General features: G+C 39.6%; 1 protein-coding gene across 6 annotated transcripts in view; it reads left to right on the top strand.

Moving 5' to 3' along the window:
- Positions 1-26,277, top strand: part of UNC13B (unc-13 homolog B) — a 235,863-nt gene that overhangs the window by 80,685 nt on the left and 128,901 nt on the right. For all 6 annotated transcript variants that reach the window (XM_017865604.1, XM_017865607.1, XM_017865609.1 and 3 more), the window contains exon 7: positions 2,781-2,838. In XM_017865604.1, coding sequence (XP_017721093.1) covers positions 2,781-2,838 — 58 coding nt within the window. The remainder of the gene's footprint in view (positions 1-2,780; positions 2,839-26,277) is intronic.

The raw sequence follows: 26,277 nt of genomic DNA on the forward strand, positions 1-26,277 counted from the left end.
AATGACTAAGACATCTAGTATAATTTTTAACATTGTAAGACTGGAGAGCCTTGTCCATCTTCTGACTGTAAGGGGACTGCTTTATAAGTTTTAAAGTATGCCGTTTGCCATTGATTTTGGTAGATACTCTTTATCACATTAAGGAAATTCTATTTTCTTTTTTATTCTCTAAGCATTTTGTCATGAAAAGTATGGGGTTTTATCAAATCTTTTTCTGCATCCATTAGATCACATAGTTTTTCTCCTTTGATCTGTTTAATATGGTGAATTACATGAGTAGATTTTCAGATATTGAACTGGCCTAGCATTTAATATCCACCTGGACAGGATATATATACATTTATATGCTAACATACGTATGTATGCACACATATACATACATATTCACATATTAATATTACACACTTATATGACAGATTTGGCCTCGTAATCTATTAATTAGGATTTTTGTCTCTATATTCATAATTGAAATTGGCCTGTAATTTTCCTTTCTTCTACTATCCTTGTCTGTTTTTTGTAGGTAGATTTTGTAGCTTTTTTCTTAGCCATCTTAACATTATTAATTATACTCTAGTTGGACTTAAGCTTTCTGTTTTGGACCTGGAACAGATTCATTAAATATAGCTTCTGAAAATGTCTACTCTGATCTCTTAGGTCTGAATTCTTCTTAATACTTAAAATTTTGGGATTCCTCATGGTTATGTCTATGTACTGTTTATAAAAATCATAATTATTTGTAGTGGCTATTATTTATAACCAAGTCCTTTTATTACTTTGGAGTGGATGTTTGACCTTCAAGATGTTTTGAACTTGGCTGGGTGCAGTGGTTCACACCTGTAATCCCAGCACTTTGGGAGGCCGAAGCAGGCAGATCACCTGAGGTCAGGAGTTCAAAACCAGCCTGGCCAACATGGTGAAACCACATCTCTACTAAAAATACAAAAATTAGCCATGTGTGGTGGCTCACACCTGTAATCCCAGCTACTCGGGAGGCTGAGGCACGAGAATTGCTTGAACCCGGGAGGCGAAGGTTGCAGTGAGCCGAAATAACTCCACAGCGCTCCAGCCTGGGCGAAAGAGCGAGAATCTGTCTAAAAAAAGATGTTTTGAACATTTTTGTGATTGGCAGTTTTGCTAGTGCTATCATATTGTTTACACTGTGCTTGACTTTTCTTATTCTCCATGGAAATTAGTAATAACAGTATCTACCTCTGACATTTGTACCATACTTTATTGCTTATAAAGTGTATTTATATACAAAAAGTGTTTTGTATTTTGGATCCCAACCATTTGAAATGCTCTTAACTACTGATACTCATAATGTTTTGTACAACACCATTAACTTTTGTCTGGATTGTTGCAATAATTACTCTATTTCCCCTAGTGTTCCCTAAAGTTCATCTCATACAGCAGCCAGATCTTTTAAAAGTGTAATCAAATCATAATCCTCTCATGCTTAAAACCCAAAAGGGCTTCTCAGCACACTAGAAAAGTTCGAATTCTTACCATGATTTACAAATTCTGTTTTCCCAGTGCCTAGAACAAGGCTTTGTACATAGTGGATACTCAATCAATATTTGTTGAGTTAATAAGTAACTCATTCATTGGCAGTTTTAGATAAGCTCTGACTTGCCTCAGATCTCATAGCTTATGAATAAGTGACCAGATCAGGATGAGAACTCCAAATCTCATGTTTGCAAGTTGCTGGCCAAGATACATTTTTCTTTTCTTTTGTTTTCTGGGACAGAGTCTCGCTCTTGTTGCCCAGGCTGGAGTGCAATGGCACGATCTCGGCTCACCGCAACCTCCGCCTCCCAGGTTCAAGCAATTCTTCTGCCTGAGCCTCCCTAGTAGCTGGGATTACAGGCGTGTGCCACCACGCCCGGCTAATTTCGTATTTTTAGTAGAGACGGGGTTTCTCCATGTTGGTCAGGCTGGTCTCGAACTCCTGACCTCAGGTGATCCACCTGCCTTGGCCTCCCAAAGTGCTGGTATTACAGGCATGAGCCACTGTGCCCGGCCAAAGATATATTTTTCTAATTCTCCAATGGACTCTGAACCAGACTGTCCTCACTGTCTTCCAGACTCTGTTGATTTGTTTGTGCCTTTCTCTTTCTGTTTTGCCTTCTAAATCAGGCCCATCCTCAAGATTTGGACATAATTCTTTTCCTTTTATGGAACATTTTCTTATGTCTTCAGTACCGTGTACTTGTTTTTGTGGTGGTCGTGGTGAGTGGGATGGCAGAGGTTACAGTGCTAGTGGGAGAGGAACTCTTGTAGATACCAGATATTGCACCACATGCTTAGGTAAGCAGTTCCACTTATTTCCCATGTGACCTTATGAGCAAAGAAGCACTATTACTTAAAAATGAGAAAATAACCCCAGATAGGTTGTCACTTGCATCACCTGAATAGGGAAATCTCCTAAACATTAGCTCTAGGAAAACTCAGAGGACTGTGAAATATTCTAAGGATTCTAAGACCAAACCTTCTACAGCTGCCTGGCAGAGCTGAGTGGGTGCCCAGGTGCCCTTGGTCAGGACAGTTCTTCATTATCCTGCTGTATTTAGCCTGTCTCACTTGGCCAGGGTCATAACCGATAGTCTGGCCTATATGTCAGGATCACACAGAGAAAATAGGAGCAGGATGTTCTGTTTCTGTTCAATAAAAATTTTGTCTCCAAACACTAAACTTTTTTATAGGTAGCTGTGATTTTTTCCCTCTCTTTACTTGGGCTTCTGATTATATTTATTTATCTATTTTCTCCTTTCTGCTTCTAGTATTCTAGTCAAGAAGAAAGCCAGAGGAAGCCATTGCCCACTGCTGCCGCCCAGTGTTGTAAGTGAGAAACTTGTCTACGAATCTCTTAATTGTAGCTTTCTGTTGCTTCTCCGAATATGGGTTATTCTGAGCTGGGGAGGGTGGGGATGTCATGTGTGTAAGCAGAAGATATTCCTGAAGCACATCTGTTCAGGTGCCTTCCTCTGATGGCTATCTGTCTTTTAGCTTTAGGGAGAAGTTTTTTGGTTTTGTATGGCTATAGGCAGGGGAGTAGGGCTCATCTTTTTTCCTACATTTGCTAGCTTCTACCCCTGAAGGAATGATTTGACCCCCTCTATCCCTGTTTACCTGTTATTATTCTTTAAGGCTCAGCTTAAATATCATCACTCTGGGTAATCTTTGTGCTGTTTTCTGCTTCCCCCAAGTCTAACTTAGGTCTCTCCTGTGTGCTTCCACTGTTCCGTGTGCACATCCATCATATGACATATGTATATTTCTTTGACATGAACACCAAGTTTTAAAAGACACAGACATTGTTCCATTTTCTGTTCTTTGCATTTGACTCAACACCTGACGCATAGTACACCTCAATAAAATTTGATAAATGATTGACTTATTTCTCCTGAGATTGATTTGTTAAGATCACACAGATTACTTCTTGAAATGAGCCATACATTTTTGGTATATTGTTACCTTCTCCTCAGTTTCCCTCAAAACAGCTTGGGACACTAAAGGACTGACTTAGAGTCTGATCTATTTCACTTTTCCAACCTGTGATGTGTGTACGGGTGTGTAGGTGTGTGTGGGTGGGGGGGGGGGGGATTGTGATACTTTTATGTTACTCTGTTTTTTCTGAATCCCATGCCAAACTTCATCAACTATAAGTTGAAGATGATGGTAATGATTGTATCATTTGTTGTTGTAATATTAGCAATAATAAGAACTATAGGCCAGGCATGGTTCCCAGCACTTTGGGAGGCTGAGGCAGGAGGATTGCTTGAGCCAGGAGTTTGAGACCAGCCTTGGCATCATACTGAGATCTCATTTCTACAGGAAAAAAAAAAAAAAAAAAAAAAAATTAACCAGGTGTGGTGGCACGTGCTTGTAGTTCCAGATACTTGGGAGGCTGAGGTGGGAGGATGACTTGAGCCTGGGAAATCAAGGCTGTAGTGAGCCATGATTGTGCCACTGCACTGCAGCCTGGCCAACAGAGTAAGACCATGTTTCAAAACAAACAAATCATAGCAGCTAACACTATTGAGGTCTTACAGTATGCCAGATGCCATTCTGAGACCTTAAGTATTCTAACTTTTTTAAACTTCACAACACCCCTAAGACAGATTTTACTGTTGTTCCCATTTTTGAGATCAGGAAACTGAAGCATAAATAGATTGAGTAATTCGCCACAAATCACATAGCTAGTAACTGGTGAAGTAAATATTCAAACACAGAAAACCTGACTTAGTAGCCCCTACCTCTGTGTGAGCCACTGTGTTATATTGCTTCCTTCATATTGTTTCTGAAAAGGAAAACCTTTGTCCATGGTTTGTGAATCCGTTGGTTGCCTTCAATTTGGTACATTCTATAGGCCCACTTTCCTGATAAAAGTAAAGGCCAATGGTAGAGGTGAACATTTTTTTTTCTTTATTTAAAGAAAACCTATTTTTCATATGATTTATTACTAACTTTTGTTTTTTGCTATTTAGGGCCGAACATTTAAGGTCATAGGAGGTCAGAAGAATCTGAATTGAAAACCAGGTTTACAGGTCCTTTTCAAAACTCATTGTAATGAGTTCATTTTGATTGATTTAATCTTTTAAACCTTTTTCTAGGACTGCTAATGAGAAGCAAAATGTAATTGAGATTTCACTTCCTACTCCTTCCAGATCTCATTGATGAAATGCAATTGAAGTGATTAAAGCGCAAATGCCAAGAGGGCAGGAGGAAATAAAAAACCTTAAATAATCAAGCAACTTTATTCTCATACATTTTTCATGTGTTTACAGGCTATGTTATTTTTCTATGAATAAGCCATTCTTGTCTTTTGCCTGCTTCCTCATATATTTTTGTTTTGAGAAATAAAACCTCTTAGAAAAGCTGAAAGAACAGTACCAAGAGCACTTATTACCCTTTACTAGGTTTAGTGACAAGCATTTTACCAGATTTGCTCTTTCCCTCATCCCCCTCTTATTTTTCTCTCATGTTGCTCTGTCTCTCCATACATACATACACAAAAATACAAGTATTTTATGAATCATTTGAATATAAGGTGCACACGCTATAACACATCAGCATGTTTCTGCTAAGAGCTAGGAAAGTCAACATAACTGAAATACCATGATCACGATCAAGAAATTTAAGACTGATACAGTAATATTGTCTATAATACAGTCTATATTAAGAACTCCCTAATTGTCCCCCAAAATATTTTGAAAGCTTTTTTTTATATTTTAAAATTTTTTATTTAATTTTTAATTTTTATGGGTACCTAGTAGGTATTTATGGAATACGTGAGTATTTTGATACAGGCATACAATGCGTAATAATCACGTCGAGGTAAATGGGGTATCCATCATCTCAAGCATTTATCATTTCTTTGTGTTACAGATATTCCAGTTATACTCTTTTAGTTATTTAAAAATGTGTAATAAATTATTGTTGACCATAGTCACCCTATTGTGCTAGCAAATACTAGATCTTACTCATTCTAGGTAACTATATTTTTGTACCCATTAACCATCCCTAATCTCCTCCCACCCCTAATTCCCCTTCCCAGCCTCTGGTAATTATCCTTTTATTCTCTGTCTCCACGAATTCAATTGTTTTCATTTTTAGCTCCCACAAATGAGTGAGAACATGTGAAGTTTGTCTTTCTCTGCCTGGCTTATTTCATTCAACATAATGTCCTCCAGTTCCATCCATATTGTTGCAAATGACAGGATCTCATCTTTTTTTTTTCTTATGGATAAATAGTACTCCATTGTGTTTATGTACCACATTTTCCTTTTCCATTCATCTGCTGATGGAAGCTTAGGCTGCTTCCAATTCTTGCCTGTTGTGAACAGTGCTGCAACAAACATAGGAGCGCAGATATCTCTTTGATATACTTTTATAGCCCTCCCCTGCCATGATCTAATCAATAACCGTACATTTCATTTATTGTCCTCTTAAACCTACCTTCTTTTCTTCCTTCCTTCTTTTCTTTCTTTTTTTTTTTTTTTTTTGAGGCGGAGTCTCGCTCTGTCGCCCAGGCTGGAGTGCAGTGGTGCGATCTCGGCTCACTGCAAGCTCTGCCTCCCGCGTTCACGCCATTCTCCTGCCTCAGCCTCCCGAGTAGCTGGGACTACAGGCGCCCGCCACCGCGCCCGGCTAGTTTTTTGTATTTTAGTAGAGACGGGGTTTCACCATGGTCTCGATCTCCTGACCTTGTGATCCGCCCGCCTCGGCCTCCCAAAGTGCTGGGATTACAGGCTTGAGCCACCGCGCCCGGCCCCTTCTTTTCTTTTCTTTGTTCTTTTCTTTTCTTTCTCTCCTCTCTCTTTCCTTCCTTCTTTCCTTTCCTTTCCCTTCCTTTTCCTTTTTTCCTCTCCTTTCCTTTTCCTATCCTTTTCTGTTTTCACTTTTCTCTTTTCTTTTTTCTTTCTTTCCTTTCTTGAGAAGGAGTCTTGCTCCATCATCCAGGCTGGAGTGCAGTGTCATGATCTTGGCTCATTGTAAGCTTTGCCTACTGGGTTCAAGCAATTCTCCTGCCTCAGCCTCCCAAGTAGCTGGGACTACAGGCCATGCCACCACTCCCAGCTAAGTTTTTTTGTATTTTTAGTAGAGGCAGGGTTTCACTATGTTGGCCAGGCTGTTCTTGAACTCCTGACCTCCAGTGATCTGCCCACCTCAGGCTCAAAAAGTGCTAGGATTACAGACATGAGCCACTACGCCTGGCCAAATCTTTAATATAATAATAAAAAAAATCTGGTCAGGCACTGTGGCTCACTCCTGTAATCCTAGGACTCTGTAAGGTGGAGATGGGTGGATCACTTGAGCCCAGGAGTTCTAGACCAACCCGGGCAAAATGGCAAAACCTCATATCTACAAAAAAATACAAAAATTAGCCAGGCATGGTGTTGCATACCTGTAGTCCCAGCTACTTGGGAGACAGAGCCAGGAGGATCACCTGAGCCTGGGGAGGTGGAGGCTGCAGTGAGCCGTGATCATGCCACTGCACCCCAGCCTGGGTAACAGAGATTCTGTTTCACCAAAAAAAAAAAAAATCTGTGCCTTTTTGGTCATTTATGATATAGATCTTTTTTTGTTTATAAAAAAAGTTTATTCTAATTATAATCTGTGTTCAGATGGGGGTATACATTCTTACAGGTTTCTGGGAAGCAGTTTATCAATATATACCAAGTCTTTGAATAGTAATCGACTTTGACTCAGCAGCTGAATTTCTGGAAATTTATCCTCAGTCATCACAGCAGACAAAGATATATGTACAAAGATGTTCACTGCAGAATTATTTAAGTAGCAAAATTTGAAAATGACTTAATAGTTAAACAGCAGTAAAAAATAATAGTCATTAAGGTAGAATATTATGCATTTATTAAAAATCATGCTTTGGATAATAGGAACACTGTCATGAAACTTGGTAAAAAAAAAAAAAATGTTACAGTTATCCCTCAGTATACTTGGGAGATTGGTTCCAGGACCCCTGCGTGTACCAAAATCTGTGCATAATCAAGTTCCTCACTTGGCCCTTAGGAACCTACCTATATGAAAACTTGGCCCACTGTATATGTGGGTTTCACATCCTGCATTTTCTGTCTGTGTCTCATTGAAAAAGATCCGTAAGAGGACCCATGTAGTTCAAGCTTATGTTGTTTAAGGGTCAACTTAAAACCCTCAGTGTGTGTGTATATATGCATATATATACATAAGCAATTTAAGACTCATTGCTATGAACTTAATTGTGTCTATCCCCCATTCATATATTGAAGCCTTAACCCCCAATATTATTATATTTGGAGATATGGCCTGTGAGGAGGTGATAAAGGTTAAGTGATATCATAATCTGATAGGGCTGATGCCCTCATAAGAAGAAGAGATAGCAGAACTCTGTCCCTATCAAGTGAGGATACAGTAAGAAGGTAGCCATCTGTAAGCCAGGAAGAAAGCCCTCACCAGGAATTGAATCAGCTGGCCCCTTGATCTTGGACTTTCTAGCCTCCAGAACTGTGAGAAATAAATTTCTGTTGCTAAAGATACCCAGTCTAAGGTAGTTTGTTAAGGCAATCCAAGAAGACTACTGCAGATTTTGGTACTAAGAGATGGATCGTTGGTGAAACAAATACTAAAAAATTTGCAAGTAGCTTTGGAACTGGGTGATGGGTAGACGCTGGAAGAGTTTTGAGGTGCATGCTAGAAAAAACTGAGATTTCCATAAAGGGGTTATTGTTAGAAATATGGGCATGAAAGGTGATTCTGGTGAGGGCAGAAATCTTAGAAAGATTTTTCTTAGAAAGATTTTTCTTAGAAAGAAAAGAGGAGAGCTACAGAGAAAACTTCCACCTTAGAAAATGTATAATTAATCATGATCAGAATGTTGGTATGAGTGTAGATTTTAAGGACAATTTTTGTGAGGTCTCAGAAGGAAATAACTGGAAGAAGGATGATCCTTGTTATAAGGTGGCAAAGAACTTGGCTGACTTGTGTTCTAGTGTTTTATAGAAGGTAGAACCTGAGAGCAATTAAATTGCATATCTAGCAGGAGAAATTTCTAAGCAATGTTTTGAAGATGTGATGTGGCTCTCCCTTACTGCTTATGGTAAAATGCAAGAGGAGAGAAATGAGTGAAGGAAGACTGTTGGACTTCTTAGGTTCTAGAAGACTGGACCATAGAGCTATTTGACTGTGAATCTGTGCTGTTTTCCAGGGAAAGGAAAGAATTACCCTCAAAGTGACAGAGGTCATCAGGGCTGCCACCCTCACCACGGACCTGGGGGCAAGGTCATTTACTTCATTATGTAAGAGGGCAGGCCTGTCACAGCGAGGCAGCTCCTGAAAAGCCAAGGAGATAGATATATCAAGCCAAAGATAATTATTCTTGAGTCTTAGATCTAATGGAATTCACTTTGGTAGGCTTTGAACTTGCTTAGGACCTGTCACCCCTTCCTTTCTTCCCTGTTTCTCTCTTTTGGGATGGGAATGTCTAGCCTATGTCTGCCCTGCCATTGTGTTTTGGAAGCACGTAACTTGTCTGGTTTCACAGGTTCATAGCTGGAAAGGCATTTTGCTTTAGGATGACTCTTTACTCACGATCACTCAAGTCTTATTTAGATGATAATTAGATAAGACTTGGGACTTTAGACTTTGAAGTGGAAATTGAACAAGTTAAGACTTTTGGGGCTGTTGGGATGGAATGAATGTATCTTGCGTGTGATAAAGACATGAATTATGGGAGGCTAGGGCAGAATTTTATGAACTTGATTGTGTCCCCTCCAAATTCATATGCTGAAGCCCTAATTCCCAATTTGACTGTATTTGGACATAGGACTTGGGAGGTGATAAAGGTTAAATGAGGTCATTAGGGTAGAGCCCTAATCTGATAGGGCCGGGGCCCATTTAAGAAGAAGAGACACCAGAACTTGCTCTCTCCACCATGTGAGGACACAGCAAAAAGGTGACCATCTGCAAGCCAGGAAGAGATGTTCACCGAAACCAAACCTTGTGGGAATATTGACCTTGGGCTTTCCAGCCTCAGACTGTGAGAAAATAAATTGCTGTTGTTTAAGCTCCCCAGCCTGTGTTATTTTGTTATGGCAGCCTGAGCACATGTATACACTTATGTAAATGCATCTATACCATATAAGAAAAATTATTAGGAAAATAATTATCAAAATATTAACCAAATTTGTCTCTAGGATATGGGATTATGGTCTTAAATTTTTCTTAATAGTTGAAAGTTATTTTTGACCAGGCACAGTGGCTCATGCTTGTAATTTCAGCATTTCGGGAGGCTGCAGCGGGAGGATGGCTTAAGGCTGAAGTTCAAGACTAGTCCAAGCAACAGAGTGAGACCCCCATCTCTACAATTAAAAACAAAGTTATTATTAAGAAAAGTAATTGAGTCCTTGTTCATTCTTTTCTTTTTTTTTTTTTTTTTTTTTTGAGATGAAGTCTCTCTCACTCTGTCACCCAGGCTGGAGTACAGTGACGCAATCTTGGCTCACTGCAACCTCCGTCTCCCTGGTTCAAGTGATTCTCCTGCCTCAGCCTCTGAGTAGCTGGGACTACAGTCATGTGTCACCACACCGAGCTCATTTTTGTATTTTTGTTGGCCAGGCTGGTCTTGAACTCCTGACCTTAAGTGATCTGCCTGCCTTGGTCTCCAAAAGTGCTGGGATTATGGGCATTGAGCCACCAAGCCCAGTTGAGTCCTTGTTCTTAACCTGGGTTTGCTGCTGTCTCTCTCTGACTTTAGAAGTCATCCCACTGTCAACTTCAGTTTCTTGAAGTAGTAAATGGAGGCGGTGTTCTAGATGATCTCTAGGACTTTTCTAGCTGTAGCATCATGTGATTCTATTGCTTCCTAGTCCTCAGATTCCTTCACATGGATGGCCCCTCCACTACCCAGTGTGTTAGGATCAATCCTCTGCAGCCATTTATAAGATGTTTCCAAAGTATTTTCAGAAATCACTGGGCTACTGCTCTAAAGAAACTCTCCCTTTGATACAAGAGTTACTCTGGCTGGAAGTGGTGGCTCATGCCTGTAATCCCAGCACTTTGGGAAGCCAAGGCAGGAGAATCACTTGAGGCCAGGAGTTTGAAACCAGCCTGGGCGACATCGCGAGACCCCGTCTCTATTTAAAAATAAATAAGTTAAAAAATTGAAGAAAGGAGTGACTCTATCCCCAGTTATTTGTATATACTCTTAAAGGTGATGGGATTCTTTAAAAGTATTGAGGCAGACTATCTGCTTTTCCCGAATATTTTGTCTCAAGCCAAACCTTTCTCTTTTAACATTCAGTAACAACATTCTGCACTCACTTTTATTCTGTGAAGTTTTTGTCTTGTTTGTTGACTGTGATATATTTATTTTAAAATGTTGTAGGGTAATTATTGTGATTTATTATGTCCATTTGTTTTCTATCCCCCATATTATTACCAGTTCTAGCATTTAGGCTGACGTGCTCATTTCTTGAAAGACAGGAAAGGCAGAGAGCAGAAGAAATGATCTTTGTAGTTCTAACTTCCCAAAGCCTAAGATTTTAGGAGAATATCCAAAATGTTCTGGACAACTCTTATGCGAGGGAACAGAGTTTCACCTGAATCTCCCAATTTGTAACTAAGAAGTGCTTCTTTTGACTTGAATGGGAGGAGAGAGAAATGCAAGGAGAATGAGGAAAGAAAGTAAGTAAGTGACCAGGGTAGATACATTGGGACCTTGTGTCTACTTTCTGTGTTAGGGCACTGGTGAAGCAGCAGGAGTCAAAGAGGGGATGGCTAGGTGTTGTGTCTTAGGCAGATGGACCATCACAAAGAGATTCCTATGCTCCAAGTTGCACCTGCTCGAAAATGAGTCTTGGGCTTTCTAGAAGTGGGAAAGTGAGCCTCTGGTCCTATTGGAACCACTTGGGCAGGAATAAGAGAGGTCTCTCTCAGAAGTGTTCTCTGTGTCCTGGTGACTAAGGACTGGAGGAGACCTGGACTGTGTTGATGAATGCCAGTTCAGAGAGGCATATCCATGCCATGGGCAGTCACTTCACTGCAGTGTCTTTTTCAAAATTATTATTATACTTTAAGTTCTGGGTTACATGTGCAGAAACACTGCAGTGTCTTATTCACATGCTGTGTCAGTAGTCAGCGCAGTCTTCGTGGGACAGGGGCAAGACTTACGTTGAGACTGAAGGATGAAGATGTGTTCTAAGAGTGATAACATTAGTTTTCCTAGGAGACATTGATCTCTTTGTTGGTGATTGTTGCCTCTCTGGCTGATATTTTTTGGTTGTTGCTCCCCTCTGAGGAGTAGGTGAGTGCTGGCTTGCTCATTGGGGTGCATGTGTGAGTCTCCAAATGTTACTTTTGGGGACTCCCTGGGGTCTTATGTGAGTGATTGCTCTGGATTAACTTCTTTTGTCCTGCTATTGACTACTACCAAAAGATGTGCTTAGCTTGTTGCTGCTGGTATCCAGTTAGTTAGAGGCTTCTTGAACAGGGAAATATCAAGATAACTCAGACTCACCCACATTCCACAGAATTCATATGACCCATGGGAACTCACTTATTCTTGCCCTGAGAAACAAAGGATATAGGCAAGCAGTTCCATTCTCTTCTCCGTCTCCCAGCCCTGCCTCCTCTGTCCTCTTTGGCTGCTTAGATAGGTACACATTTCACATCAGCAAGTCTCCTGTCCAAACAGACATCCAACCTGTCTGGCTCCACTCCCGTTCTTGTAGGCATCCCTAACCTTTGTGAATTGTGAAGCTCCTCCTCACTTGGATTCAGAGCAGAAAAATACTCATTTTTCCCCTCCCCAGGAGGTGGAGAGGGGAAGGAGTAACCTCTCTTCACCAACAGTTGCTCTTCCAAAGGTTTCTGGATCCCACATTGACATAGACATTGTACAAGACAGCTGACAAGGATCTAGTTAAATTGTCCTAACAAAATTTCCTGGCCGGTGCGGTGGCTCATGCTTATAATCCCAGCACTTTGGGAGGCTGAGGCTGTCGGATCACAAGGTCAGGAGATTGAGACCATCCTGGCTAACACAGTGAAACCCTATCTCTACTAAAAATACAAAAAATTAGCCAATTAGCCAGGTGTGGTGGCAGGCTTCTGTAATCCTAGCTACTCGGGAGGCTGAGGCAGGAGAATTGCTTGAACCTGTGAGACGGAGGTTGCAGTGAGCCCAAGATTGCGCCACTGCACTCCAACCTGGGTGACAGAGCGAGACTCCGTCTCAAAAAAATTTCCTAAAATCTAGATTTGTCTGATTATTTCCTCATAATTAGATTCAGGTTACTGCACAGGTGATGTCAATTTGTCCCTTTATTTGTGATGCTGATGTTAATTATTAGTTCAGATGATATTTTCCGGATCTCTTTGTTGCAAAGGTATTTTTCTCCTGTGTAACTCTGTAGTGGCAGTGATACTTTGAGACTGTGTGTACACTGCTTTTATTTAAACAAACTTCCATGCATTAGTTTTAGGATGTATTATGATCATTGCCTAAATTTATTATTACACTATGATTGCAAAATGATGATTTTCTAATTCTGTCATTCGTTTTTAAAAGGAAAAAACGGTTTTGCACAATTCTGACACCAAGTATGTTTTCCATACCAAGCAATTCTCTGCTGACATCAACTGAGTGTCCCATGACTTAATTCTGACACTAGAGATGTGGCGTTAGTGCAGACCCTACAGATTAAGGGCTCAGTCCCACAAGACTGCCCCACACTTTAGGCACCAATCATGCATCCCAGGTTACTGCCTGAACTTCTGACCAACTGGCTATAAACTGGAGTTCCCACAAACCCCTCCTCACATTTGATAATTTTCTAGAATGGCTCACAGAACCCAGGCAAACAGTTAATTTGGTATTACCGATTGATTAAAAGGATATTTTAAAGGATACAAACAAATAGCCAGATGAAGAGATACACTGGGGGAAGTCTGGAAGGGTCTGAGCACAGGAGCTTCTGTCCCTGTGGAGTTTTGGGTGCACTACTCTCCCTGCTTGTGGGTGCATTTTTGTTCACCAGTATGGAAACTCTCTAAACCCCTTTGACTGGGGTTTTTATGGACACATCATTATGTAAGTATGATTGGTTAAATCATTGATCATTGGTGATTAATTAGCTCAACCTTCAGCCCCTCTTTTCTCCCTGGAGTTAGTGGGGTGGGACTGAAAGTTCTAACCCTCTAATCACAAAGTTGGTTCTTGTGGCAACTAGCCTCAGTCCTCCAAGAGTTATCACATTAGCACTAACTCAGTTATGATTGAAAGGGGCTTATTATGAATAACAAAAGACAGTCTTCTTATCCCTATCAAGGAGTTAAAAGGGTTTTAGAAGCTGTGTGCCAAGAACTGGGGTCAGAGACCAAATATTTATTTCTTATTGTGTCACACTTTTATTATACTGAGTAGTTGTCAGTCTTTTGTAAAGAAGAGCTTTCGTTCTTCTCATACTCCCTACCCCTCTTTTAAAGTATCACTATGGACACATGATTTTTTTTTTTTACCCAGTGTTTTGTAATTCTGTTCTGCCATTTTCTTTGATGCTCAAATTGTCCTGAATTTGACCTGTGAGTGTTCCTTTTAACTGGATCCTGTGTCATTTTGACATGGCCCTATCATTCTTTGACCACTTCCTTCCTTCCTTAGTACAAAATATTCCAAGTTCATCTTGTACTTTGCCTCCTCAGTCCTAGAATAAGTCGTTTCTCCAATGAGCCTGGTTATTTTCAGTGGGGAATGGTATTTAGAAATCAAGATCTTGGCACTAGTTTTGCTCGTTGCTACAGGAGGGCTCTTGCTTCTTGGCTCTTTGGATGGAACTAGGAAACACACTATGTTCATACTGGTATCACCGATTAACACCCTTATCACAAGGTTTTCCTGGTCTTTTTTCATTCTCTCTCACGCTCTCTCTCTCTCTTATAAATATATATATACGTGTGTGTGTGTGTATATTATGCACATATATACACACACGTATATACACACACACATACATATATATCTTCCAATGAGAACCTCTATTCCCAAGAACACCAAATTATTTATTCATTTGCTGTGTCCAGTAATGTACACAAGCAAATTTTAGGATTAATATACCCAGTGCTATTACCAACAATAAGACAACAGTCTTTAAGATTCTTGAAAGTTTTTTTTTTTAACCTTAGAATATAAACTCACATAAGATTACAAAACCACCAACACACCAAGAATTTAACTAAATTTTATGTCATTGGTATCTATCCTATATTCAAGTATCCCCAGTTTTCCCACAAACTTTCTTGTCCTTTTTGTACCATTGTAGAAGTTAATCAAGGTTCACACATTGCATTTGTATGTGGTATGATTTGAGTGAAGATCATCTTTTTGCATGTGGATTTCCAGTTGTTCTAAGACCATGTGTTAAAAAGGCATTTTTGGCCGGGTGTGGTGGCTCATGCCTGTAATCCTAGCACTTTGGGAGGCCAAGGCGGATGAATCACGAGGTCAAGGAGATGGAGATCATCCTGGCAAACATGGTAAAACCCCATCTCTAGTAAAAATACAAAAGTTAGCTGGGTGTGGTGGCGGGCGCCTGTAATCCCAGCTGCTCAAGAGGCTGAGACAAGAGAATCACTTGAACCTGGGAGGTGGAGGTTTTGGTGAGCTGAGATCATGCCACTGCACTCCACCTGGGTGACAGAGTGAGACTCCGTCTCAAAAAAAAAAACCAAAAAACAGACACCCCCCTGCCCCCGCTTAAATTGCCTTTGCATCTCTGTTAAAATCATTCTTACTACCACCACAAATTCCCATTACTTTCCTTCCTTTTGGCAGGTTAGATTTTATATATTCACATTAGAAGGTGGATATACTTTCTTTTAGGATATGTTCTTCAGATGTGGCCTCAGCTGGGAGTTGGTAGCAAGAGATGCATGCGGCTTTTTGCATGCTTGAGCCTCAGTACATCATGTTTACTTTTGCAGGTCTTATTGCCCCTCAATTTATAGAGCTGTTCTGAGGCTGTGCAATCTGATATGCATATTTGATACAAATCTTGCAACAAATGGTATCAGTATAATATAAACATTTAGCTACAAGGCTAAATGGTCAGAAGTTAAGCTAGAAAGATAAACTGGTCTGTTCCTTTTCCAAACATACCTAAACTTTCTAAGGTATTCACACTTCACTCTTCAATAAGGATAATATTTCTACCTATATCTTGTCAAATAATGTAGCAACACACCATGTGGCCATACCAAACAGTCTGACTACTACTAAGTTCAACAACTTTCTGCTCTTTTCAGTTTTTATACATGTCTGCTTTGCCTACCCACTGTATTAATGACAGTATCACTGGCTACAAATGAGAATTGAATCAAAAGTGATTGAGCATCTGACGAGGGTTTGGTGAGATGACTACTTATACTGCTAGGGTATGTAAATTAGTACAACCTTTCTAACTCAGTGATTTTACTTCTAGGAAGTGTTCAACGAAAATAACTAGAGGTACAAAGGAAGATTTATGTATAGGTTTTATTTATAATGGTGAAAAATTACAAAGAAAGGAAGTATGGATAATTATGGTATTTCGATATGATGGAATTGTATACTTTTACATAATTTTTTAAGATATAGGAAATATTCATGTGTATCAGTTTTTAAAAATAGGATCATAACCTGATTAAGATGATCTCAGTTATCTAAAAAATAAATTATATACATATGTACATAGAAAAACCACAAGGAAATATAGTTTTAATAATGGCTTTCAGTGGTAGGATTATAAGTAAGTTTTTTTTTTTTTTTTTTTTTTTTGAGACGGAGTCTCACTCTGTCACCCAGGCTGAAGTGCAGTGGCACAATCTCATCTCACTGCAACCTCTGCCTCCCAGGTTCAAGCGATTCTCCTGCCTCAGCCTCCTGAGTAGCTGGGATTACAGGCGCCTACCATCACACGTGGCTAATTTTTGTTTTTTTAGTAGAGACAGGGTTTCACCATGTTGACCAGGCTGGCCTCAAACTCCTGACCTCAAGTGATCCACCCGCCTTGGCCTCCCAAAGTTCTGGGATTACAGGAGTGAGCCACCACGCCTGACCTGTTTTATTTTTTCTTTATACTTTATTGTACTTTCCAGATTTCCTCCAAAGAACATGCATTTATTTTATGATAATTTTAAATGGGATAAATATTTTAAAATGACCCAAGCCTGACAATACAGAAGCAAGTTATCATAGATTCACTTTTTAAATCTGAATTTGAGACTTAGTTGAATGATAATTTATTGTTGAGATTGACATAGTTTAGTTCAGCAATACCAGTGATTCCTTCATTGAAAATTCTAAGTAGCTTTTAGAGTTGTGATGTACCTTTTATTGATGATATCCCTAAAGCCTCCCTTAACCACTTACCATGTCTGAAACAAAAAGCTTCTGGGGTCTATGTTATTTCTATATATATTATGATCTCAAAGATAGCTTGAACTTTTGCTTGAGATATAGCCTACCTTGGAGTTTCAAAGAGATTTTTCTGGTTATCTGTTAAGGGTTTGTTTCACTGGTTTTGTTACAATATTGCCTATAATTAGTGATCTATACAAATCATAAACCAAAATATCCTGAGTATGAATCATTCTTTTAAATTAGTAAAACAGGGCATAACCCAACATATTGTTTAAAAATTTTCTTGAAGAATGAATCAGTTCAGAACAGTTGGATGTGAGTCACATCATGAATAACAAGTGACCAAACATTTGGAAGCATTGCCAGTAATGAACTGCTTAGTTGTTGGGTTGTGACAAATTATTTGACCACCACAAACTTCAAAAGAATTTCTTTTACCAGCTAACCCAAAAGAGGCATGTTTAATAAAACTACTTACCCTTCCTCATTTTCAGCTCTTACTGTCAAATGTCCTGGTGCTAGTGTCCATTGCATTGATATTTGTTCATTCTTAGATGGGAAGCAGTAGGTTTTCAATGCTTTCCACTACTTTTCAGCCATTAGACCTGATACTTATATCCCTAGTGTGCACCATATTCAAATACTCCTCTTATAGCCTCTTATTATTCTTGGTCTCCATCTAAAACTGTTCACTGCCACTCTATTACCTGTCTTATTTCTAATATTCTACCTGTTAGGGGAGGCAGAGAAATAGGTCATACTGTATGTGTAACTAGGTATTCCCCACTTGAAAGATTAGGTTCCTGCCTGCTCTACAAGTGATGATGGTATAATCCCCAACTAAAATCAACCACAAACAAAACTCTAGGCAGGTACTGCCAGTGCTTCCCTTAGTCTCATTTTCACACCTACCAGAAACAAGACTAGCTTTAGGCCTGTGGGCTATGTTGGCTGCCTCTCAATGGAGGCTAGGACTTGCTTTCCTAGTTGGGTCTTATGGACTTTCAGTAGAACAGGAAATGTTGTCCACTTGTTTTTGGTCCAGGATACCTTTCTTTTATTCTGGACCCACCACAGCCAGAGGGAGCTGACCCAAGTGGCAATTACTGTGTCAAAGCTTGGTCATGTAGAGTATGGGACTATCACTCCACTATTTCATGCCAGAGGACACCATCTTGAGAGGATCAGTGCTTCCTGACGATCAGACCTAACTACCTCACACAGCTCCAAGTAAAAAAGAAGCCTGGCTAGAAATCTGTATCTGTATTACTTATTTTCCATATGACAGTAGGCACCATGCTGATAACCCCTGCCTATCAGGAGATGTATCTCTTAGACAGCTTTGTGGCCTCGCACTCTCAACTAATACTAGCATTCTTTTTTTTTCTTTTCTTTTCTTTTTTTTTTTTATAGAAATGGGGGTCTCACCATGTTGCCCAGGCTGGTCTCAAACTCCAGGCCTCAAGCGATCCTCCTGCTTTAGCCTCCCAAACTGCTGGGATTACAGGTGTGAGCCACCTCACCCAGTCAAGAATTTGCATGTCTTACAGATTCAAGAGTGTATAGTAGATTAATCCATGTTCCTAATAATGCCTTAAAGAGAACCAGAATCTCTCACTGTAACTGAATTTTGAAGGCACAGAACTCAGAAAATCTGTCCTCTGTATCCCCTTGTAATGACATGTTCCTATTCTGTGGCAGGCCCTCTGAAGACATTAGCACGGCCTGCTAGAACTTCTGACAGCCTTCATAAAGAATGCCCCACAATGAAATTTGGGGGACAGATGCCAAAGATAATCCTGGGAGACCTGAGAGATTATTGAACTCTCTCCTGATGCCCAGGTTCCTCTGGGACATTGCTACCTTGGGTATAAATGCATCCACTTCTTGAAGCCATAATATAATATGTATGCTATTCACTTAAATTTAGGACCCTATGAGTGGGCTATTCAGTCCCTACACCAGCTGGCCTTTGGCTGCATCCAAATTGCAGTGCTCTCTCATAAAAGAGATGTCCAGCTCCATAATTTCCCAATCACTTTTTGTCATACTGTGAAATCATACTTCAATAGATATCGTGGGTTTGGAGCATTTTATTCAGTGTCCTCTAGGTTAAAATTCTGCGTTCTCAAGTCATTTGTGATTTAAAGTTGTAGAATGTATTGGTTTTCTTGTTAGTTTTGAATTTTTTTTTTTCTTTTCTTTACTTTGGCTGGATAAAGTTAACTTTTTTTTTTTTTTTTTTTTTTTTTTGAGACGGAGTCTTGGCTCTGCTCGGCCCGGCAGGCTGGAGTGGCAGTGGGCCGGATCTCAGCTACTGCAAGCTCTGCGTCCACCAGGTTTACGGCCATTCTCCACGCTGGGCCTCAGGCCTCCCGGAGTAGCTGGGACTACAGGGGCAGCCGCCACCTCGGGCCCGGCTAGTTTTTTTTGTATTTTTTTTAAGTAAGCAGACGGGGTTCAACGGCGTGTTAGCCCAGGATGGTCCTGCGACCTCCTGACCTCGTGATCTGCCGCGTCTCAAGCTCCCAAGTGCTGGGATATGCAGGCCTTGGGGCCACCGCGCGCCGCGCCCGGGCCAAGTTTATGAATTCTTAATGGCCACTTTGCATGGTATTGTGAAGAGCAGCTCAGTCTTTTTTTCTCCCAAGTCTCCCAACCAGTTATCTTTTTCTGCATCACTTGTTTCTAGGAAATGGGTGAACTAGGGTTAAAACTTTGGTCGGCTTGACTCAAATGTCTGTGTTCTTTCCACAGTACCACCACCCTGTGATGGCAAAAATCTCATGGGATATAATTTGCCATGCAGAAACATGTGCTTTTCTTATGTGGCTACTGCCCTTTGCTTTAATTAAAATTAATTCATTTATTGAGTAGCTAATATACTTGGTATAGAAGTTTTAAAATATTAAAGGGAGTATAATAACAGGTCTCCCTCCTGTTCCTATTCTCCAGCCACTTGAGTCTTCTCCCCAGAGGTAATCATCATTAGCATTTTCTTGTGAATCATCTGAGAAGTTTTACTGCTGTTTGAATATACAGGTATATACATCAGAGAGATCTTTTGATTATTCTTTCCATCCTTTGAATTGGTTTTATTTACTCATTCATTCATTCATTCATTCATTCATTCTGAGATGGAGTCTCACTTTGTTGCCCAGGTTGGAGTGTGTGTAGTAGTGTGATCTCGGCTCACTGTGACCTCTGCCTCCTGGGTTCAAGTGATTCCCCTTCCTCAATCTCCTGAGTAGCTGGGATTACCGGCACCCAGAACCACGCCAGGCTAATTTTTGTAGTTTTAATAGAGACAGAGTTTCGTGATGTTGGCTAGGCTGGTCTTCAACTCCTGACATCAAATCATCTGCCTGCTTCAGCCTCCCAAAGTGCTGGGATTACAGGTGTGAGCCACAGTGTCCGGCCTGAATTGGTTTTAGAGTACCATATACTACAATAAAATGTCCACAGCTAACTTATAGTTGAGATTTGAATAATTCTTGATCAGTGTCCTTTTTGGGTTCTCACTGTGTTCTAAGGATTTATTTAAAAGCCACAGGGGCTAGGTGCAGTGGCTTGTGCCTGTAATCCCAGTACTTCGGGAGGCTGAGGTGGGTAGGTTGCTTGAGCTCAGGAGTTCGAGACCAGCCTGAGCAACATGATGAAACCCTATCTCTACAAAAAATACAAAAATTAGCCTGATGTGGTGGTGTGTGCTTGTAGTCCCAGCTACTTGGGAGGCTGAAGTGGGAGGATCACTTGAGCCCAGGAAGTTGAGACTGCAGTGAGCCAAGATTATGCCACTGCACTCCAGCGTAGGTGACAGAGTGAGAGCCTGTCTCAGGACAAAAAAAAAAAAAAAAAAAAAAGGGAATAAATAGATGGTTTATTTTATTTTCCCCATGGCTTTCCATAGCAAAGATCTGTTTCCCAAAATCCTGGCCTTGAATACAATAGAAATGTTTCCTCTGTCTGCACTCACCCTCCTAGAATGACTTTCACATATTTGTTCCTGGGTCAAGAACTTCTGCAGTTTATATCCATAGGATATGTTAGTTTCCTCACTAATTTTGAATTCGTAGTGGTCACTTTTTGTGGTGTTGTGAAGAGTTATTTTTTTCCTCTTCCAACATACTGAGTCCCTTTCTTAAACTTTTTTAAAAATAGAAATATGTAACATGTATACTATGAAAGTCTTCAAATGATTCAGAAATGTGTAATATAGAAAGTGAAAGTACTCTTCAATTTCCTGCCTCTATTCCACTCCGGGATAACTACTTTTCACAGTTTCGTGTATATTCCCCTAACATTTTAATTTTTATTTTTAAAAACTGAGTCAAAATTTTAGTTATGCAATGTCTTTCAATGATAATTGTTTTCCCTCCCACAGAGGCCAAATTGTTCTTTTTGTCTGAATTATGAAAGGATAAATGTAAAATAAAAAAGCTTTAGAGCATAATAATGGAACTAATACCCATTAGCCTACCACTCATCATTATCCTTTAGTAAGTTTAGTAATGTACTCAAAACTTTTTCTTAGATTTATCATTGCTCCCTGAGCGATCGTGTTTTCCCTCATGAGACTGGTGAATTGCAAGGGTAGGGACATAGTCTTTGGTTTCTTAGTTTTGCTGTCTGATGTGTTAGGTACTCAGGGAGTGATGCTTGGTTGTTTGCTCCTGAGGAACCTCATCCCATCCAGGTTTTAGGGGAAGACAATTTAGCCTTTAGAGGAAAATAAAGGAGAAAAAAAAAAAAACAATGATCGTTGAAAGAGAGTGTAATTTGCAGTATTTTCTGGAAGATGGCATCCTTTTTCTTCGGGTTGGAAATTTACTTTCTCCAGAGCTTGTAGATTGCTAGGATGCTTCTGTAATTACGACTATTAGACTCATATTCAGCAATTGAGACGTGAGGTTGGCAATAACTAAAGCTTTGTTGGCTATATTGTAAGGTAATTTATAAGCATTAGAATGCTCACGGGTATCCCTAGTAGAAATGACATTGAAGGAGATGCCAGACAGAACTGTCATACTTTTCTTAATCTTTCCCGTGAAGCTTTGAGACTCCAGCATTACAGAAAAGAAATCCAAAGCCCTTGAGTACAAAGGAGCTTATCCATTATAGAGCTTTTCATTTTCTCCTTTGCAAAGGCTTTTATATTTTCTTGGGGGAGTTCTTGTTCTTAGTGAGTAGCTATGTAAACCAGGGAGTATATTTGCAGAGGCCAGGAAATAATTAATGGGAGAATGCGAAAACAATGAAAAGATCTGAATCACAACCTAGATTCAAGTCAGAAGAGGTAATTGTACAAAGACAGCAACTTGAATATGTAATTTATAATTACATATTCACAGTGTGTACCCAGTAATACCATGTAAAGTACCCTCAATGGGTACACAGTAATACCATGGAAAGAAGGAAAGTCCCGAGGTGGCAAAGGAATAAATAAATGGTGAAGAATGGCATAAAGTTTGTTCAAGAAGGCTTTCCAGAAATATATGTTTAGAAATTACTTTTGAAAGAACTAATCAAAATGTGTTCATTGAAATGAAAAGTTGTTCACAGTAGTATAAATGAAAAGAAGGAGGAGAGGATTACAAAGATGCAGGACACACTGACTTACAGTACAGTGATGTCATAGTTGTGCTTGCTAATCTGCCAGAGGAAATGAATCCCCCTGTCGTCGTTGGCCTGCAGAAAGCCAAGATGTACAGGGCTCGCTCAGTTTGGCAGATTCATTTCTTTGGGAGCTTTTTCTTTCTTTCACTCCAGATACCTAGAGTCCTCATTGTCATCTATCAGCTTCTCTCTGTTTAAATGCATCGTAGAAATTGAAAGTTTTGAGCCACTTAATATTTTGGTGGCTAAAATTTTGTTGCTGTGATGGAAGACCTGTTTCTGTGAACACTGGAAGCAGAAGAGCCTTATGATTACTTTTTACTTATTTACCCAGGACCACATGCCCTGCAGGAAAATAGGATTGCATTACCAGCTGGCCTCCACTCTGCAGATTCATCCACTTCTTCAATGTCCTGTATTTCTCCTTCTCATTTTTAAAATCCCAGAAGGTATAGGTCCCCAGGTCATATACTTCTTTTGCCACCTTTCTTCTACCTTTTTGCCACTTTTTTTTTTTTTCTGAGCCTCCTATATTGGCTCTTGCATTAAAGCATCCTAATCATTCTGGAGTTCCATAGGTAGCTGATTCTTGTTTATCTTATAAGTAGGATATTTTCCCCATTTTATTTTATTTTTTGAAAGGAACCATGTGCGTAAGGTACAAAATTCGATATAAAATGTATGCTATGAAAACACCTTTTTTTCTGTACCCTGTCGTTTAGCCATATAGTTTCTACCCAGAGGTAACCACTACTACCATTTACTGTGGATTTCTCTAGAAAAAGTTTATACATTCACAAACATATAAGTATATATTCCCCATCCCCACAAATAGTAGTATGCTATGAACTGTGTTTAGTGTCTTGCTTGTTTTCATATATGTATGACTACATGTAGGGAACATATTCATAATAATGGATATTTTAAAAATTGAGGTGAAATTCATGTAGCATAAAATAGACCATTTTAAATATATAATTTAGTGACGTTTAGTATATTCATAAGTTCTAGAACCATTACCTATCTAGTTCCAAAACATTTTTATCCCCCTCAAAGGATACCTCGTACCCATTAAACTGTCACTCTCCATTCTCTCCACCCCTCAACCCTGGCAACCACTGATCTACTTTCTGTCTCTATGGATTTACCCCTTCTCAATATTTCACATAAATGGAATCATATAGTAGTAGACCTTTTGTGACTGGTTTATTTAGCAGCATAATGTTTTTGAGGTTCATTCACCATTGTGGCATGTATCAGTCCTTTATCCCATCTTATGGCTGAATACTAATTCATTGTACGGATATACCATATTTTGTTTATCCATTCATAGTTGATGAAATATGGTTTTCTTAACCACTTTTGGCTATTATGAATAGTGCTGCTATGAACAATAGTATACAAGTATTTGAATAACTATTTTGAATTCTTTTGGATATATACTAGGATTAGAATTGCTATTAATGTACATTTAAGTTGCTTCCAGTATTTGCAGTTACAATACTGAAATTGATATTTTACATACATAATTTTATACATGTGTGAATATCTCTGTTGGGTGAATAGCTAGAAGTAGGATTGCTGGGCCAAAGCATTGTACATTTAACAATGTGTTTGAATTTTAAAATATATTACAAAGTTGCCCACTGTGGACGCTGTACTATTTACATTCCCATTAACAAAGTATGAGAGTGCTTTATCTTCCCTTAGCTTTTAGGGATAGTCACCCTTCCTACAAATTATATTGCAGAGATAGCACACTGAGGATAGCCATAAGCAGACAGTTCCTGTGCCATGATTCACTGAGTTTCCTTTCTGCTTGCCTGCTTAGCCTATCTTTTTCTCCTCTACCATCTGGGTCCTCTGATTTTCTGATTCCCCAAAAAGAGGTCTTGATAACTGGGCCTTTTGTTTAGTGTCCTGGTCAAAGTTCTTCCTCTGGTTTAACTTCTGTCTTTCTGCTTACATGTTCATTTTGGGTAATCCTTTGATTTTGTTTTCAATAATAATATTGTGGAAGTAGAGAGGAAAGTGCTGAGGTGACAGAAGAAGAAGTAAATGGTTGAGAATGGTATAAAGTTTGTTCAGGAAGGCATTCTAGAAAAGATGAGTTTAGAGATGACCTTTGAAGAAGTTATTTGGAATGTACTGTTTGAAAGGAGACATTGTTCATAGTAGAATAAATGAAAAGTAGGAAGAAAGAGTTCAAAAGGTAACATACTCCACCTCACCCCACTCCCCAAGTCCTGGTCAAGGAATCTCTTACTGGCTGGAACATTCTTTTTCTCTACTACCTTATCCCATTGGGGAGTGGGGAGTAAAGGATCAGCCAGTCCACAGCTTCTGGTACCTCCAGTCTAGGACTAAGACTCTGAGAGACAAAAAAAATACTAGTTATGGACTCCTTAGAGTGAGTGCACAGGGAGTATTATTTTAGTGGTAGGGCAGTGCAATGGGTCTAGGACTGTTGGTAAGGGTGGGTGATGAGTTTTACACTAGATATGTGGTATCAGTGGAAGCAGCTGATATTGATGCTAATTATAGGTGCTGGCAAACTAACAAAGAAAAGAGAAACTATTACAATATGGTTTGGCTGATAAAAATATTGTTAATTTTAGTCTTCTGACTCATTTATTTATTTCTATCCTGCCTTCCTCCAAAAAGAAATTTGAGGTGGTTAATTGCAGTCATTACATCAACTTATTATCATTTATGTTCAATTACAATTACACACAATTAACCATGTTAAAAACGTCAGATTAATGTATCAAAGTTTCATTTGCTAGCAACACTTAAGTGTCTATGCTGAGTACAGTGTGTGTTGTATATGCATAAAGGTCAGTTGTTACCATAAAAACATGGTCATCTGATGGCTTCTTGTTATAGGTTTCACTGGGAGGCTGAGGTGGGTGGATCACGAGGTCAGGAGATCGAGACCATCCTCGCCAACATGGTGAAACTCTGTCTCTACTAAAAAATGGAAAAAATTAGCTGGGTGTGGTGGTGTGCACCTGTAGTCCCAGCTACTCAGGAGGCTGAGGCAGGGGAATCACTTGAACCTGGGAGACAGAGGTTGCGGTGAGCCAAGATTGCGCCACTGCATTCCAGCCTGGTTACAGAGCAAGACTCCATCTCAAAAAAAAAAAAAAAAAAAAAAATTAGCTGGGCATGGTGGTGTGATCCTGTAATCGCAGCTACTCAAGAGGCAGAGGTAGGAGAATTGCTTGAACCCTGGGGTCAGATGTTGCAGTGAGCTGAGATCACACCACTGCACTTGAGCCTGGGAGTGAGAGACTGTCTCAAAAAAAAAAAAAAAAAAAAAAAGAAAGTCCCTGACCTCAGGGAGCTAAGTCCCTGACCTCAGGGAGCTCAAGTTCAGAGAGGAAGAAACATAAGTAGTACCATTGTGGGAAAGGTAAGTGCTTGATATTCAAGGAATACAGAGAAAGAAAATGTAATACAAATTTGGGATGGTTAGGAACTGCTTCCTAGAGGAAATATCTCTAACAAAGTCTGTGGTTTACATTATGGTTCTCTCTTTGTGTGGTACATTCTATGGATTTTGACAAATGTGTAATGACACATATCCACCCTTATAGTATAGAATAGTTTCACTGCCCTAAAAATCTCTGTAGTTTACCTATTCATTTCTACCTCTCCCCCAAATCCTTGACATAAATTGAGTCTTGAAGGATGAGTAGCAGACAGTTAAGTGAAGAAGGAGAAAAGAGTTCATAGTACAAGGACACTTAGATGAAAAAGCATGA

This window comes from Rhinopithecus bieti, unplaced genomic scaffold (assembly GCF_001698545.2).
Source record: "Rhinopithecus bieti isolate Rb0 unplaced genomic scaffold, ASM169854v2 scaffold_82876, whole genome shotgun sequence".
Classification (NCBI taxonomy): Eukaryota; Metazoa; Chordata; class Mammalia; order Primates; family Cercopithecidae; genus Rhinopithecus; species Rhinopithecus bieti.